Below are 16,147 nucleotides of genomic sequence, written 5' to 3' on the forward strand. Positions count from 1 at the left end.
TAGTAACTACAAAAGTTTTAACAGTGACCAATAACTGTATCACAGAACTGCGATTTCTTCTATAACTGAAATAGATTTTTTATCTGCTAGCAATCTATCCAGCTTACTCATCTTAAATGACTAATTAGGAATTTATGGGATTCTTCAAATATACAGAACGAATAAAGGACAAGGAGGACAACCAGGACTGCAGGTCCATCAGGCGTGCTCTCCGAGCTGTCAACAAGCAGCTTATCCAATGTTACCATTAAACAATTAACAGTATTCTAATAGAAGAGGAAGCTGAAACCCACTGCCTCGTGAGTACAAATCAGCAAGCTCACGTGAGACTGCAGAAATGTACAATTATAGATGTAGCAGGAATAAAGCTTTAATTTTCAGATTCTACCTGGTAGGTTTTTATGTAAAGCAAATCTTTTAAAATATTTGAATTTGAGAGGCATTCGTTAAAAAATTCCATGTGGAGTGGTTGAAGAATATTTTCTTGAGTATGTTTCGATATATGAGAGGGACCCCCCAAAACTGAAATTATCTTCCAGAGGGTGGGCCCCCTGTAGTACAGACTTCCCCCACTAGGTGAGTGTTCCAGGAACCCGTCGGTATCAGTGCACCAGCTGGCCCTGTTTGAGAGGCTGCGTTCTGCTCCAGTGAATCCTTTTTGAAGATTCTTTCAGTGTGTTTACCCCTGTCGTGATGGGTGGTTTATGAGTGCGCCTGTCCACACGGTGCTGAGCGTTCAGCAGTTTTTAAACAAAAAGGTCATGACCCCCAAGCCCCACCCTCCCCATTCATCCAATTTCGCCCCGAGTGACTTTCTTTCCTCAGATGAAAGAAGTCTTCAAAGGAGACATCTTGTCCGTATGGAAGAGATGAAACAAAAGTGGCAGAAGCACTAAAAAGCATCAAAATCTACGAGTTCAAAAACTGTTTTGAGCATGGAAAAAACATCTTGGTAGATATATTGCATCAAATGGAGAGGACTTTGAAGGTGAAGTTTAAACAGGTTAAGAGTAAATACACAGTTTTTAATAAGTAAATTCCATTGTTGGGGTTCCCCCTCGTACTTAATAATGCCTTTATGTGCACCCACACACATCTATGTTTATTCCTCCCAATCGATCATTCAGGTGTCATATGTATTTACGATTTGACACACGAAGTTGTTAATTAGTGATCTATAGTGTCAGACAGGATATTAGTAATCTGTCGTGTCTGACACGAAACAACACACTCACGCAATGAACGAGCAGCACACACTGAAATGTCCAATAGACGAGAAGAGAATCCTCTGTTCCGGAAAGAGACCACAGGGCTCACCAGGTCGGGCACGTGTTTCCCAAGATGGAAGCCAACACGAGAACCGGCGTTCTGTTTATCCCCACATGCCTTCCTCCCAGGTGCCGGGGAGGGAGCTCTGGGCTGGACTTAGGGAGATCCTTCAACTGTGTCCTGAAAGTCCAGACCTTCTAGCGCACGTGCTGCCCAGCGGTCATGGAGGTGCTGAGCGATGCCACGTGGGGGGGTATGCATGCGCTGCTTGGGAAGACCGTGAGTTCTCTGCCTTGTGCCGGAGGACTGCAATGCTGGGCACTGTGCCCACCAAGTGCGGTCAGGTCAGAGGGCTTGGGGTTACTCAGGTGGAAGCCATCCTGCTTGTCTATCACTCAGGGTGCATGATAGTGTTCTCATGGAGCAGAGAAGGGAATCAGAACAAAATATTTCAGATTTAATTTCTGAGGCCACAGTTGGGTGTTCTGCATGGAGGGAGGCAGTGGCTTCAGGGAAAAGCATCTACCATGTCCAGCTTCTGAGAGCGGGGCTTTTTAGACACACCAGGACTTGACTAGCAAATCTTTTTCTACAGTTTTTTTCTGAAATTTGGTTCACATATTAGATCTGAAAGAACTGCATTTTCTATATTGCCAGGGAATACTTTTCTTTATATAGATATTAGTTGCACATGCTCTTCTTCTGCTAAAATAAATACCCTGAATATAAACCTTGTAGATATAGAAATTTGAGTTCACACAACAGATACCAGGTTCTCATGCTCCAAGTTCTTCTGATTACACAGGTGTAATCATAGACCTATAGACCATATGTAGATAATTATATATGTAGAATTAAGCAAGACCAGAACTTCCTTACAGGTGTTTGTAAAAATGTTCCTACAATGACACTTAGGACACTGATTAGAGTTTTTACATTTGGAGCAGAAGAATGAGATTTGGGAGGGCAGGGAATTCTTTTGTTCTTTTTAATTTCATATTTCTCTGCATCAAGAATATGTTTTTTTTATTATTTGCATGGATCACTTTTAGTTTTAGGTTAAAATAAAAGAATAGTGTTAATATTGAAAATATGAAGTCCAAGTGGATTGAGGTTGAACCATGTCAAATGCAAGTATTTCTTTCCTGATGCCTCCAGGTACACCTGTAGAGTAGTCCTGAGTAAGGCCAGCCCTCAGCCGATTAGAACATTTAAAGAGCTTGGTAGACAAATAAGGAAGCAAACATCTAGAAAAAAATGACAGAGAGAGATGGACCTGGCTTCGCCCCTATTTGGATTTAGGCCTAAAATTATTTAAGTAGCAGCTTCTTTATGACAGCAAATCCATAGATAAAAATTACCTTAGGGACTTATTGCTCTTTAATTAATGTCCTTGCTGATATATTTTTTAAAAAGCCATAATCAGCATTCCTGCGTGAGCAAAAGCACTTGCTTAGAGTCCGTACCTGCTGCCTCCACCGTGGCAGTCAGAACACCTTACCTTTGTTGTCTTGCAGTGAGAAGTTGTGGTTGTTGGCTGCATCGGTGGTTAGGCTGAAATAAAACTGGTGCCCATTGGACGGCTCGTCTTTATCCACAGCGCTGATTTTCTGGATGACCTATGGGTGGAGGGCAGCAGGCGTGAGGGCAGGTTGGTGGGCAGGACAGGGAAGATTTGCACCTTAGAATGAGAGCCAAGCTCCTGAATGAGCCGGGGATTAGGAGCAGATGTATCGACATGGACCCGATCTAAAAAAGGGCTCTGAAAAACAAATCGTGCCCTTTGCAAAATTCACGTTTGAATTTGCCTTTGTGAACCTCAGAAATCAGCTGTCCCAACTGATTAAACTGCCCTGGTAAAGATCACAAGACCCTGAACGACACGGATGCACGGAACAAACCACATCTAAGTGCAGCCGCACTTAATGCTCCGAACTTCAAGGCACTGCGGGGCGCAGGGTAATGCTGGAGACAGCCCGATCCAGCCCAATGTGCTCGGTTTCTCCTTAAAGGAGATGAAGGCCTTCGCCATTCGCTGTGGCTTTTACAGTGTTTACCTTTCTTCCTGCGGATTTTTCATCATCCCAATTAAAGCACGATTTGAAAGCGCCTTTCATATTAGTTTATGCGATATATCAAAGTGTTCGTTTTGCTGAAACATGCTGATTATATTTTATCTTAAAGCTGGCAGAATTTTAAAGGACAACTACCACCGGGTCTTTTGAAAGAAATGGAGAGCCAGAAGCGTGACGCCGGGAAGCTTCTCACCTGGCCCGGCTGGGCGTTCTCACAGACGGTGGTCTCGTAGTCCGTGGCAAACTCAGGAGCGTTGTCATTGATGTCCAGGATCGTGATGGCCACAAAGCCTCTTCCTACTTGGGATGGATTCTCTAATCAGGAGGAAAAGGCTTTGTCATTTACTGTCAGAGCAAAGCTGCTGTTCCCACTGCCGCTCTCACAGTAGAAGTACTTTCGCTCTAGGATTCCTTTTATTCGGGAAACTCATATTAAAAAGTTAACATCAACCAAAACTGTTTGCCTAGCCAAAGTACAAATCTAATAAGAAAATGACCAGGCCGCATATCAAATCTAGAATAATAACATTCCAGACTTTAAAGAGAGCTACAGAAAGTCTGATCTAAATGCCATATAATTAACTGTACCTGTATACAGATGTAGATAGTACACCTGTGTATTTGTTGAAAGAATGACCTATAAGCCATGTATTTCAATATCCTTTGGTGCTAGAGCTTATATTTGTATGAAGATATTGTATATTCTATATGTATATAAAATAATGCATTATAATGATATGTTTGGTTTGTGTTTTTCTCATCAGGGGCTAACAGGAGTTCAGTATCAGAACGCACAAATCTGGGCAGCTTAGGGAGATTGATTTATGGATTTTTGTAAGCTCCCTGACCACTTCTGCATCGGTATAAAGGCAGCATGTAAAATACGGCCACAGGAAGGACAACAAGAAGCTCTCTGAAAGGTGACGCAGACCCACTATTTCATAGTCACCTCTTTCATTAACTTTGTAAGCGTGCGCACATAAAACTAATGAATATACATATAATTCACAGCTTCAGATTAGGGATTTTCAAGCTTTTGTTCAATTGAAATAAGTGCCTAGTATAATTGGAGTTTAAATTATAACATCATGACGTCCCACTCTCTACACTCCATGTCCTCCATCCTAATTTAATTGGAAACCTTTCAACTTACGGCTCTCCATGGCAAGGACTGTAATATTGTGAACGGCATTCGTCTCTCGATCCAAAGACTTGGCGGTTGTAATCACTCCACTGTTGGCATCAATGTTGAAGTATCTCTCCAAGTCTGTGTTTCTGTCAATTGAATACCTAATTGAACAATTAAAAAAAAAAAACCCTCAACATTTATGTGTGATTATAATTTGCTTAATTTATTTCATTAAATCGCCAAATTTATTTCCTTAAATGAATAGCCAGTCACCAAGTCCTATGGGCTCCACAACGGTCATATTGATAACACTGAGTGCGTGCTTGGTTTCAAACGTCCTTGATGTTGTACTTGGTTCTTCACCTGCTTGTTGGTAATCCCTTTGCTTTTCGCCAGACAGCACAAAATCAACACCGCAGTACAGTTCTCTTCACAGAAGTTTTGAATGTGCCATTATAAACTTCAAATAATTATATTATTCTTATTATCCTACAAACCATTTTCAATGGATCTAGCAGCCCTGGTCATGGTTGTAGGTCCCTCTCAAATGAAACATATGCAGACATCTTGCCCAATCCCACATACTTGGTAACACGTCCTGTGTTGATGACACCAGCCTGATCTTAACCCGCTTTTGAGGGTGTATCTCTTATTTTGGGATGTTGACCACAGTTCAATAGACAGATGTCAAAGTACAACCTCTAACATTGCATGAATATCTTTCTGTGTAAATAATTTTCAAACAATATCCACTATCCAAACATTAGTGAAAAATCTTTCTTATTGGATCTAATGTTTTGTCCCGTACACAAAACTCACTCTATGTTCACAGTGACTACTTTCAGATTCCACTCAGAGTCTTCCTAGTTGGAAGAATTAAGGGCTCTCATTTAAAAACAAATAGTTAAACAGATAAATAAAAAATAATTAGATAAACAAACATATACCCAATTTAGGCCAAGCAAGAATTTTACATTTACACAGCAGTTCTCAACTATTATTAAAAAAAATCATCAACTTCAAGTCTGCTGTATTACAACATGCAAGAAACAAAACGAGGAGGCATCCAAAAATACTAGAACAGAAAATTAACCATAAACCAATACATATTATTGTCTTTGTGCTGTAACAGGTATTTTGGTGTTGAGAATCTGAGGAAGTTAGTTTTGGATGGCCTCTATATTCTCGATGGTATATGAAACAAGGCTATGAGCTGAGAGAGCAGGGAGAAGAAGGGGGTTTGAGGAGAGAGAAGTAATTTTTTTCAGAATGGACACACACACATGCACCAAGTACGTTGGGATAGCTAAGCTTTGTGGATCGACCCTTTGAGGTTTGTGGTCATGAATGTGAAACCAGCCATCCTATTTGTCTGACTTGCTCCATCTCACGCATCAAAAGCAGAGGGTTGCATGTACTGAGCTGTGGACAGTAGAAAGGGAGAGAGGCCAAGGAGGCTAGGAGCATATGAGGTTAGGGGTAGTACTAAGGAAGACTCACACTGCATAACTTCGTAAGAGAGAACAGAAGAAATCAAAGGCGGATGTTGAGAAGACGTTAGTAGCAACAACAGATTACAGGTCCTCATCAGAATGCAGAATTCCGGGGGAGGACGTGGTGGGCAGAGAGAGAGATGCTTGACGTGGCTTTTCAACAGCAGCATAGATATGTGCGCAAGAGGTGACCAGCCAGACACATGGCCATAAAAACCTGTGACTGAACTGGGGAAGAGTGACAGACAATGGGGACAAGAAGACTGAAAACATGAGAGATCAAGTTTGAGGGGCCGTGGGTGTAGTTGAATCAGTTACATCATGCCGGGAGGGATGGTGGGAAGGAATAAAAGGATACTGAAATCTTTAATGAGTCAGCATGCTTATATTGGGGGTTGATAGCCATATGGAAGATTCTGAGTAAAGTCTGATAAAGTATTCTGCCAAACAGTTAAAGGTTTTTTGTTAATTTTAATTGTTGTTCAAGTACAGTTTTTTGCCTTTCCACCCCACCCCAGCCCACCTTCCCAGCCCCCCATCTCCCCCCAATTTCTACCCCCCATTATTGTCCATGTGTCCTTTATATTTGTTCCTGCAAACCCTTCACCCTTTCCCCCTAAAGTGTGGATATATGTTATCCACAAATTAATGGACTTAAAGTTTTGAAGGAAAAATTAAACACGTAGTTGAAACCATCAATGGACTCACTCTCGCCTACAGAATCTGTGTTCCATGGTGTGTAAGAGAAAAAAATAAATAAATCTTCCTCAAGATTCCCCCAAGTTTCTCCTTATCACCTTTTATTACAGCTGAGTGAGTGACTTTTGCAACATCAAAATCAAACTGTCCCACTGAAGCTGCCAAGCTCACCTGTTCTAACCTCTCAGGAACGTTCTTCTGGGAACTAGACATTCTTCCTCTCATGCAGCTTTCTTTGAAGTTAAAGCAAATGTTTTCTATCTTAAAAAACAAATCCCTCCATTTGTGTCAAGTTCATCTTTGGCCTCCATGCGGCCAAATTCACCGTTCACATCTCTGTTCTGCTCTTCCTGTCCCTCTCCGCCAAGGGATTCCAGTTGACCCCGTGCTCCTCCTCCAAACACGCTGTCCGTCAGCCTTGACGGATGACACCACACCACCCTTGCTGCAGTCCCACTTCACTGCCCAGTCCTTCCCAGTCTCCCTGGCCGGCTGAACCGCCTCCTCGTGATCTGTAGCTACCTGCACTCTCCCGAACACCTCCCGTGGCCTTCTTCTCTCCTTTGCATAACCCCTTGTCCTTAGCACCTCACACAGCCTCATGGCTTAAACACCTCGTACATTTTCTGTTGCTCCCAAATTTAGATGGAATATCCTTGCCCTTCTATACTTAGGCACTGAATTGCCTACTTCGTATCACCACATGGATATACAGTGTGAAATGAAATGAAACACATCCAAACAGATGTTGTGATTCCTCCAACATCACAGAGTGGTCTCCCAGACCACTTCCTCCCTCGTTTCTGCTCTGAGTCAGCGACACACTCAATGGATCAGATTAGAACTCTAGCCCTGGTCATTGACTTGGCTTCCTCTTACCCCTGCACACAAGTCTCAACACTGCACTCAGCACCTTCCGTTCAAGTTACCACCACGTCAGCCTGGCTTTACATCATTTTACCTGCTATCCACATATTTCCATTCTTACTGTCCTCAATCTACTTTCCACACTACAGCCAAACAAACAAGAGGATTTTATTTAATGTTACAAATAGACTTCAATCTTAAATTAAATAGTATAGCTAGATTTTCTTCCCTGAAACGTTTCTTTAAGCCAACATTGTATGCCAGTATTTCACATTGTGAACATACTCTATATGCATACTATATATGCGTGCTTTTGTGTGTATGTGTGTATGTATATAAACTACATATATACGTACATATGTATATAGTCAATATATACATACTTTAATATATATATTTATAAATACTATAATATATATATAATAGTATATAATACTTTTATATATATTATCCACAAATTACTAGAATTGATATTAATGCTTGACAAGAGAATTATAACTTATTACCTAAAAACAAATGCATCTATCTATTAAGCCAACACTAAAAGCCTCATTTGTTCCTATTTTTCAAATCAGTATAACGTTTGCACATTCAGGATCAATTGGACTCCTACATTCTGACCAAGCAAAAAGGCCTTGAACTTGACAATGCTTATAGAAAGTTGTTCATTTAATTACCACAGAGCTCAAGTCCATGACTAAAACATTTGCCTCTATTGTCAGTAGCCTCAGAGTTTCTAGGATTAGAATAGTGAACATTTAAACTTGAAAGTTCACTTAACATGTTAAATGTCTTCAACTTCTATTCACCTCACAGAAAAAACCCCTAACCTCTTAGAGAACCAGTTGTTACCTAGGCCTCTACTTGTCTTGAAGATGATGAACACCAAAGTTTCTATCATTCAAATTAGTGTAATTTTGATGGGTTGGCCAAAAAATCCATATTTTTCTTCATAAAATAAAAGACTTCATTTTCACCAATCCCTTTATTGATTTGGTATATCAGCTCTCTCCAACATAGTAGAGTGTTGTTCTCAATTAATGTCTTGACTCAGCTGCTGTTACCTTCGGCTGGTCTGCCTGACTGACCATGGAGCATCGTCCAATGAGAAATCTCCAGTACAGAATTTTGCAAAACACTTTTGACATGTACGGTCAGTCACAGCACCTTCTGCATACACTGTACCAATCTTTTTTTTTTACATTTCAACTGCACTTTTACCTTTCTTGAAGCAATAAAGCATAGTATCCAAAAATGTTGCTTATTTTCTTCCATCTTCAATGTTAAAAAGGCTACACAAAAATTCACTAATTTTGATACTTTTTTAAAAAATGCACACTGATATGATAGCTGTCACAATACAATCTAACAAAATTGTTTTGAATGAAACTGAAGAGAACTAAGTGCCACTAGATCCATCTTATGGGGAAAAAAAGAAACAAAAACAAACAAGTGAACAAATGTTTTGGCCAACCCAATATATCATAAACTACATATCATCCACTTACAAGTGTATATATTTTAATAGCTATACTTCTCACATAGTCTTCCCTAAATAGCACAGTCTTAATTGTACATATTTGGTAACTTGTGAATTATCCCAACATTCTTATCTCGTGTTCCCCTTTCATTATTCATGCAATTATCAATTAGTCTTTTTTCAAAAGATTTTATTTATTATTTTTAGAGAGGGAAGGGAGGGAGAAAGAGAGAGAGAGAGAAACATCAATGTGCAGTTGCTGGGGGCTGTGGCCTGCAACCTAGGCATGTGCCTTGACTGGGAATCGAACCTGCGACACTTTGGTTCGCAGCCCGTGCTCAATCCACTGAGCTACGCCAGCCAGGCCAATTATCAATTAGTCTTGAGCACCTGCATGTGACACTCTATTTCAGGAAATACAGTATATAAATAAAATATTTAAAAAATAGCAATGTATAATAAATACGTAGGAGGAAGACAACGGATTTCTATCCTAGAGTCCGATGGAGGACGTCAGGGCAGATGCGGGGAGAGGATGGAGTACCGGCTTGCGAGGAGAGGGAGGACCTTGGAGAGAGCGAGGGGCGGACAAGCGGTCCAGAGCAGGGGTGGTGGCCAGTGTGTCTCGCAGTCACAATGACGTAGGACCACCCAGTAGTAAAGGGGCTCCTGTTTTCTACCAACCCCTCTGAACGCGCAAACAGTAAACATGTATGGATGATGCATTAGCTGATACATAAAGTTACCTAAAAAAGGCCACCCTTCAACTGAGAAAATATGGGTACCTTTTAGAAAGGCAAGAAATGCCTGTGAATTAGAATCTAGAAGAAGGGGCAACTGCGCCAAAGGAGAGGAAAGGCCCTGGAGAGGTTTGGGGGGCACCCTCTGTGCAGCTCTGGGCCCACTGGCCCAGGGACAAAGGCATGCAGTCGCCTGAGTCAATCAGAGGCTGAACAGGAAAGGAAATGGAGTCTCTAATCACGAACCAAACTTACCTTCACTACTTTCTGCAAATCACAGCCAAACACACGTGGCCCTTCTCACCCTGTGTTAGAGCGGCCGATTAGAGAGTCACGCCCATTGTTTTCCCGGCAACAGCACTTAGAGCTTGGGCCCTGTTTCTTAAGCAGACAGAGTGAAACCTCCATGTCCAGCCTCAGTCCCATCCCTGAGATTTGGGAAATGAGTCCAGACACCTGCATCATCATCTACTCAAGCTCAAGAAACACCTGAAGGCAGATTCGTCAGCCAGCCCTTTCCCCAAACCACCCCTCCTTCTACACGTCTCATTTTCTGAATGTGCTGAGTATTGAAAGCAGTTTACTTTTTGTTCTGACGTGTCAAACAACTCCTCAAGGGCATGTATGGCAGAGACTCGCATGTGTAAGCCTAACACCCATGCTCCCTTACTTCTTATTAATAGAACCCTGCTTTTGTGGCGGCAGCCATGTGTCCGTGTGAAAAACAGCATTGTCTCGTCTCCCCTGGGGATCTGGCATCCCTGTATCTAGGCTTTCACAGATGAGGCACAAAAGACGATTGTTGGGTTGGGCATCACTGAAAAGCTCCTTAAGACAGGAGCAAGTGGCTCCTTCAGCTGGCATGTGGTGTTTGCCCCTTCTCTCTCTCTCACCTGGGACACGAACACAAAGGGAGCGCATCCAAAAGCCATCTGGTAAGTAGGAGGTGATGAGCGTGTGGTGTAAGAAGCCAAGGCCCTTGATGACACCAGACTGCCAAATAATCAGTCCTCGAGTGCATAGCTCCAGACTTCCCATTAGTAAGTCATTAGTGTTCCGCTCTGCTGCTACTAGCCAAGCACAATTTCGAACTAAGGCAAGCAGGCATCGCTGCTGCTGTATTTCAGTCCCGGATTCCGAAGTGTCACCGTGGCTTTGTTGAGGGAGCCAAGACTCAGGACCATGTCTGTCTGAGCCATCTCTCCAGAATGCACCTCATTACCTATAAATGAGCTGTTAGTCTCTGTCACCTACAATTCTACGGCCCAGCTTCTTTTTGTTTCCCCCACCCGCGCTCTCCCATCTCGAACCCTAGGCTGGTCAAACTGATGTATTATTTGATGACTAACTATCCTACGTCTCTGCATTTCTGTGCCTTGCCTCACGTAGCGACTCCTTTCTAATTATTTCTGTGCTGCCATTCCTTGAGAACAATCCCCTAGCATTACAGCAGCAAGCCTTTCCGATTATATCCCAAGTCATGCCTTTCTTTTTTTGTACTCAGGGCCTCTCCAGGACCCCGCATGTGGTGTGGGCTACAGGGGGTTGTCTTGGCCTCGCCCAAGTTCCCCCAAATTCCATCGCCCTTGGAGCTCTGGCACCAGACACTTAAATGTCATCTCAGTGGTCTGCACTCCTGCCTAAAGTTGATGACCCTCAGAGCACAAGGTTTGGGAGCACAGCCTGTGAAGATGAATGTGGCTGATTAATTTGTGATGAAAACAAAGGCTCGAGGCACAGGGTCCTGCCATATATATCACTATGATGACAATGGATAATGGTTTTAGGAAGAACGTCCAAGAACTATATCAGAACACAGATAGAGTCCATCCTAAAAGCTAACACCTTTTAACTTTTGCCAACCCAGTATCTCTTACTTTTCAGAGATTTCTTTACCTCCAACCCAACCCCCTTCCCAAAGTATCAAGATTCTGCACAATCACACCAGTGATAATTTCTAAAATTATCATCACAAATAATGCAGAGTTGTGTGATGTGAATATAAAACCACAGGATCAGAAGTCAAGAGACCTGGAGATGTGGTCTCGAGGCTTATCTGACTCCCTGTGGGAACTCCTGGTCACTTACACCCTGCTGAAATGTATTCATCAGTCAAGTGAGGGAGCTGAGAGAGAACTCCAAGATTTTTCTAAGTGTCCAGCCTTAGCAACTGTCTGACATTAAGAGCTAGTCATTGCATGCCTCTGTAATTTCCCCACGGTCAATCACAAAACGAAGGCATTTCATTTGGGGAAATCAGGATATACCTATGGCACACTGGCAACAACCACACAAAAGTAGAAACATCCTTAGTCTAACCACAATTTCTAAAGTTTCGCTCATTACGCTAAACACAACGAATAACTGTGATTCAACATGGGCCCTTCTTCAGTATCTATATTTGTATTTCTATGGCAAAAAAAAAGAAAAATAAAAAAAAGTACTGGCCCCTCTTGGTTGGTGTGAAGGATGCAGTTTGTCATTACAATTCTTCAATGCTCACGGCAAGGTAGGAAGACCCACATTTAGGTCTCTCTGCTCCTTAGGTGCCACGACATTCACTATTAGAATATTTTATTCGATTTGTTTAAACTAAAAAATAGCGAACCCTAAAAAGGCATTCACAAGTGACGCCTTGTCAAGAAAGCTCGAAGTAGGCAGCAACTGGGGTTTCGCCACAGGCCCTAGTGCCGACCCAGCATGAGCCCACACTGGGAAGGAAAGGGCAGCATCCCAGCCAGGACCCCGCAGCTAACCTACAGCACCTGGCTGGGCTTTCCAGTCCCCAGCCGCACTCTCTGTTCCCTCACCTGCAGAAGGAGAGGGTTTTGCAAGATGATGTCTCATTTCCAGTTTTAACACGGACTTTAAATAAGTTTCCTTGTAAGATGCCTTGTCCCACTCGGTAATAAGAGTGTTGGGACCACATCCCACACACCTGCACACCCTCCGTGTCCTGCGCGTCTGCTACAAAACAAATCTCCTAAAAAACACCTGTTCTTTCATTGCTGCAGTTTGACAACCTATGGAGATCCATTAGAACGTCTTTTCATATTTGCAAGCAGCATTCTTGTCCCCCAGCTATTGGTGTGCGTGTCGAGGTTCTCAAATAGAATGTGCAAGTGAGCGGGAGAGATTGGCACAAATGTGTCCTTGCTACTCCCAAAGTGGCAAAAGCTGATGGAATAAATAAACGTGGACACATATGAACAACAGATATAGCTCAATCATTTAAACTGAAACCTTTATCACTAAAAAAAAAAAGTGTGCCTGTGTGCCTATGTGTGTGTGTGCATGTGTGTGTGTGTTGCTATAGGAAGCGCACTGGCTTTGATGCAGACCTTGCTAAAATCCTGGAACCACATTTTCCAACTGTGTGACTAGGAGCATGTTTATTTATAACAAAGGGATGGTTAATGCTTGCCTAATAGGAACTTAATGAGAAATAAATACCTTCAACATAAACTGTTGATGCTTAGCAATACCCATTTGTTTGCATCCTCACCCCCTTCTTCTGATCATGGCAACTCAGTTTTCCTTTGCGTGTTTAAACCCTCCCAATCTCGTGCAACCTTGCTGGGACTCAAAATCAAGATGCCCAGGAACTCCCGCATAAGAGGCGGGCACTTTCCCTAACAGAGGCCAACACTTTGCAAGAAACCTGAAGCGTAAGCAGAAGGCCACCAGAAACAAAACGGTCGGCAGTGCCCGGCCCCTGCCACACCCTGCAGTGACGTCTGCTCGTCCTCACAGCTCAGGTTTGCAGGCAAACCTTACCCTTCTCTGTTGGGAGACTGGCTATTCAACTTTTAATTCTGTGAGCTGTACCCACTTATTTTAATACATCCCTTCTTTTATCACTTAGCAATGGCCAATTTCTGTCGATTGCAATTAAGAATGCTTACAGTCAAATAATAGCTAAACACTACCTCCCTAATCTTCCAACCTCCCACTGAAAGGCTCACACCACAAAGGGGTATGCATTTCATATTCTTCTATTAATAAGGCTTTTCAATGTGCATTTTAAATGAGGAAAATACTACAAGGGATAAATCAAGGGAAATGTAATCTTCCATAAATTCATTTCACCTAGAGTCTTCCTAAAAGCCAACTCGGGAGATTTTTGCTCTGGGTAGAGTTCTAATTCTACAGCAATATAATAAATGATGGGAAAAGTCTTATACAAATCAGGAATTTCCTACTTCACCAGTTTTGAAAATTATGTCTAGATATTAAATGTACTAGTCTAATGAAAAGGCTTTTTTTTAAATTTTCACCATACCTGAACAAATGTTTTTTTTTTTATTTTTAGTGATAATTACATTAAATTCAACAGCATTTTGAAATAGATTACAATGCATATTTTCCTCATGGACTTGATTTCTGCTACTTTTTGAATGAACTCCTAATTTTCTGTTTGTTCCTGGATCTCCAAATTTCTCAGGATAATCAGATATTTACAAATATATTTAGGTCAAAATAATATGTACAAATATATGTGAAAACACACACTGAATTATTCAAACACCCCAAATGTGTTCACACTATGGAGTCACACTCCATAATGTAATATCTGATACTATTTTATCACCTTTTATCTGAGAACACACTTTACCAGGAAGGCAAAAAGAGCTTGTAGGTAACTACTACCATCCAGAAATCCTTGAACATAAATACACATACAGGTCTCGATTTACATTGTTAGAAACGCTGAATAGGATCCTCATTAATTTTTAATTCCCCCTCCCCCTTTCCCGTCCAGTCCCGCTTGTAACAACATTCTATTGCAATTCATTGGCTATTTTGGGCCTAGGGACTAGGGGCTCGCTGTGCCGCCCACAGAAATAAATTCGCTGATTTAATAGTATAGCGCTAGACTCTGAGGATATTACTGAATAAAACATAAACAGACTTCGCATAATGTTTTCTTAGCTGGTCCGAATACCCTAATCCCTCAAACCCGGTTTATGCCACAACCCCTTCAAATGAAGTCCCCAGTCTGGCGAACCCGGGGCGGTGACTTTTATCTCCCAGCGAGCCCGCGCTGGCCCTTTCCCCCTCGTCCTGTTTCACTCCCGGGGAATCAATTATTGGTTTCCACCGGACTCTAAGTCACTTGAGGTCAGAGGAAATGTTTTATTCATCTTTGCTTTTCCTACCGATTTTTCCCCAACGTCATGCACAAAGCAGGTTCTTAACACAGGCGTGTGGACTCATTGACCCGTCTACCGGTGCCGGCCTGAGGATGGAGCTGTCCCCCAGACTGCGGGCCGCTCTTGCAGTTGTCATCAGCTTACCGATGACAGCGCAGAAGAGAGGTTTGCACTGCTCAGAGGCCTGATCAGAATCAGCAGAAGGCAATCTGCCCTGCAAAGCTGAATACATAAAGCCTGATGTTTGGTAGTCAGGGCCAAAATCTGTAGGAAATGGTAAGCAACTAGAACCATTAGACTACATAAAATTTATATATATATATATATATATATAAATATATATATATATTTATATATATATATATAAATGCCAGAAGCATGCTGACCCTCAGTTATCTGTGTTGCTTTCAAAACGGCCCTATTTTTATTTCTGGCTAAGTAACCTCAGGTATCACCTAATTTTCACCTTTGGCTTCTAGTTTCCCATGGGAAAGAGGAAACTGAAGTGTACATGACACGCTGGCCTATGCACATGACATGCCCCATCGGGCTGGTGGGCAGGCGATCACTAGGACATAACAGTTCACAGCGGTGTTCTGTTCTAGCCCGCCGCTGGGTTCTGGGTTCATTTCGTCTTCCCCACGTTGCCACTGTACTTCTAACCACCCAAACGCTCTATGGCGGTTAAGGAGCCCAGTCTCTTTGTAGCAGAAGGGCAGAGGCACAGAGAATACTTATGAGTAATTTTTGACTGGTGCCAAATGTAGGTAAAATTTTTAAAATTCTGGGCAAGGCAGATATTATTGGGGAGGAAGGATCTCAATTTTACCTTGTTGGAGGCAAGTCAGTGTGTTTCTTCCTAGAATTTTAATCTCTTACTCCACATATCAAAAAATATTCCAAGTATAAATGGCATACGCTAGATTTCAGCAATCTACTACAAAGAATGTGAATAAATTCAAGCAGTAATTATTCAACTTCCCATACTGCTTTACAATTCAAATACTATTGTCCTCATTTTAAACAATTACAGTGAAACAAATGCCGCTTCCGCAGTCCTCTAAGAGCTATACTATTTCTGAAGGAGTGGAAGTGCAAAGCTCACGATTATTAAGGGTCCTCAGGCTCCATCCATCTCAGCCTGGAGACCACTTCTCCCAGGGCCTCGGAAGGCTGTGCTATCTACCCACGCACAGGCTTACATTTTGATTGATTCTTGAATGCCCAAAGGCAAACACATAC

At 42.1% G+C, this 16,147-nt stretch overlaps 1 protein-coding gene across 3 annotated transcripts in view; it reads right to left on the minus strand.

The window, feature by feature from the left end:
* The window catches only part of CDH7 (cadherin 7), a 120,825-nt gene that overhangs the window by 26,262 nt on the left and 78,416 nt on the right, over positions 1-16,147 (minus strand). For all 3 annotated transcript variants that reach the window (XM_036010161.1, XM_036010159.1, XM_028524977.2), the window contains 3 exons: positions 4,498-4,634; positions 3,538-3,659; positions 2,771-2,888 (listed from right to left, as the gene is read on the minus strand). In XM_036010161.1, coding sequence (XP_035866054.1) covers positions 2,771-2,888; positions 3,538-3,659; positions 4,498-4,634 — 377 coding nt within the window. The remainder of the gene's footprint in view (positions 1-2,770; positions 2,889-3,537; positions 3,660-4,497; positions 4,635-16,147) is intronic.

This window comes from Phyllostomus discolor, chromosome 9 (genome assembly GCF_004126475.2).
Source record: "Phyllostomus discolor isolate MPI-MPIP mPhyDis1 chromosome 9, mPhyDis1.pri.v3, whole genome shotgun sequence".
NCBI lineage: Eukaryota > Metazoa > Chordata > Mammalia > Chiroptera > Phyllostomidae > Phyllostomus > Phyllostomus discolor.